Source organism: Octopus bimaculoides, chromosome 1, assembly GCF_001194135.2.
Source record: "Octopus bimaculoides isolate UCB-OBI-ISO-001 chromosome 1, ASM119413v2, whole genome shotgun sequence".
NCBI classification, from domain to species: domain Eukaryota; kingdom Metazoa; phylum Mollusca; class Cephalopoda; order Octopoda; family Octopodidae; genus Octopus; species Octopus bimaculoides.
Window position 1 is genome coordinate 107645018 of NC_068981.1, and position 2384 is coordinate 107647401.

Genomic DNA, 2384 nt, shown 5'->3' on the forward strand with positions numbered 1-2384 from the left:
TATATATATATATATATAAACATATATATACATACATATATATATATATATATACATAATTACACACACACACATATATATATATATATATATATATATATATATATACATGCATTACATATAAATACACATATCGTATAACGTCCGCTTTCCATGTTAGCATGGGTTGGACGATTTGACTGAGTACTGGTGAACCAGATGGCTGTACCAAGCTCCAATCTGATCTGGCAGAGTTTCTACAGCTGGATGCCCTTCCTAACGTCAACCACTCCAAGAGTGTAGTGGGTGCTTTTACATGCCTCCGGCACGAGGGCCAGTCACATGGTACTGGCAATGGCTACACTCAAAATGGTGTATTTTACGTGCCACCTGCACAGGAGCCAGTCCAGCGGCACTGGCAATGACCTCGCTCGAATGATTTTCTAACATGCCACCAGCACAAGTGCCAGTAAGGCAACGCTGGTAACGATCACGCTCAAATAGTGCTATTTGCGTGCCACTAGCATGGAAGCTAGACAGCTTCTCTGGCAATGATCACGCTCGGACGGTGCTGTTATTGCTCCACTGGCACAGGTGCCAGTCATCGAATATGGTTCGATTTCGATTTCCCTTGCCCCAACAGGTCTTCGCAAGCAGAGTTTAGTGTCCAATGAAGGAGAGGTTGGCATGGGTGCCAGTCGTCGTATTCGGTTCGATTTCGATTTCAGATTTCAAATTCCAAATTCACTTGCCTCAACAGGTCTTCGCAAGCAGGGTTTTTTGTGTCCAATGAAGTAAAGATTTGAATTAGTGAGCTGGCTACACTTCTGGCAGAGGTCAAAGATTATGCTCTCACTTGCCTTGCCGGGTCTTCTCACGCACTGCATATTTCCAAAGGTCCCGGTCACTGGTCATTGCCTCGGTGAGGCCTAAATTTCGAAGGTCGTGCTTCACCACCTCATCCCAGGTCTTCCTGGGTCTACCTCTTCCACAGGTTCCCTCAACTGCTAGGGTGTGGCACTTTTTCACACAGCTATCCTCATCTATTCTTGCCACGTGACCATACCAGCGCAATTGTCTCTCTTGCACACTACAACTGATGCTTCTTAGGTCTAACTTTTCTCTCAAGGTACTTACACTCTGGACATCCATTTTGCCTTGATCCCGAAGTCGCTAACTACTAATCTGTGTTGAGGGCTACATTCTTCACTAGGGAAAATTTTGGCATTTATAAGCCGTCTTCTTTCCCTATTTCTGGCGAGGCTGTAGTCAATTTAGCTAGTGTGTCTGCCGGAACAGTAGATGACTAGGTGACAGGCAGGTTTCCTGAAGTTGGTATAGCAAACCATAAGATCATTTGCATCACAGAACTCCAGCAGTCTGGTTCCCTCTTCATTGCAGGAACCGAAGCCACAGCCTCCATGTATGACATAGAAGCCCCCTGCATGTTGTCCAACATGAGCATTGAAATCACCAACCACAAAGAGAAGGTCCCTGTCATTCGTCAATGAGGTAGTTTGCAACAGGGTGTCGTAGAATTGGTCTTTCTGCCCATCTGGTAGCTCCAACAGGAAATGGTTAGGGTTAGTTCTAGTGTTAAAGTTAAGGTTAGGCTGATTGGTAACAGTAGATTACCACTCCTTGTATCGACCTGCATATTTGTTTATATTCCACGAGTGTCTGTTTCATGTTTCTGTTTTATGTTTTAGTATAAAAGATTTAAAAACGGATGAATCTTTCTAATTTTTTGCATACATCACCTATTTTGTATATATTTTCCATTTTCATAACTTTTTCTTTATTGCATTTGATTTAATTGGAGAGGTACGTTTCTGAAAAAGCGCCATAAGAGTAACTAAAAATTTACTTACTTTTTCTGCACAAAAAGCTTTGTAGGTTCGTGCAAAATGAAAAATGCTGCAGTCAATGTTGTGACCAAAAGTTGTGCTGTCAATATTCCATACACTTTACGCAGAAAACCTGTAAAATGTAAACATAAGAAGTAAGAATTTTTCAAGACATAAATATAAAAAGCAATGATATACTACTTTAATAATTATTAATTTGTAAATAAAAAAAAAAAAGAAAAAACAAGTGCATTTCATAAAACATCAAAAAATGGAAACAGCATTTGTTTTATCATTTTACTAGTGTTGCCCGTGTTACATGCAATTGAAAAATGAGACTTTTCTGTTATATTTTCTGTAAGGAACTGGAATACATATGATTCAAATTTCATCAAAATTGCACATGAGGGTTCTTTCCCTCTTTACACACCCTAAAAAAATTCTAATCATGAGACATGTATCCCATACTATTGATCTTTATGCGCATATTCCAAAATTTCAGTCTTCTGGAACCTGTAAAAAAGATTTTGCTCCTGAAAAATGGAGCTTATGGAGCTC

At 40.0% G+C, this 2384-nt stretch overlaps 1 protein-coding gene across 5 annotated transcripts in view; it reads right to left on the minus strand.

The window, feature by feature from the left end:
• Window positions 1-2384, minus strand: part of LOC106882154 (protein lifeguard 4) — a 36058-nt gene that overhangs the window by 20771 nt on the left and 12903 nt on the right. For all 5 annotated transcript variants that reach the window (XM_052969107.1, XM_052969106.1, XM_014932724.2 and 2 more), the window contains one exon: window positions 1851-1959. In XM_052969107.1, the coding sequence (XP_052825067.1) occupies window positions 1851-1959 (109 nt within the window). The remainder of the gene's footprint in view (window positions 1-1850; window positions 1960-2384) is intronic.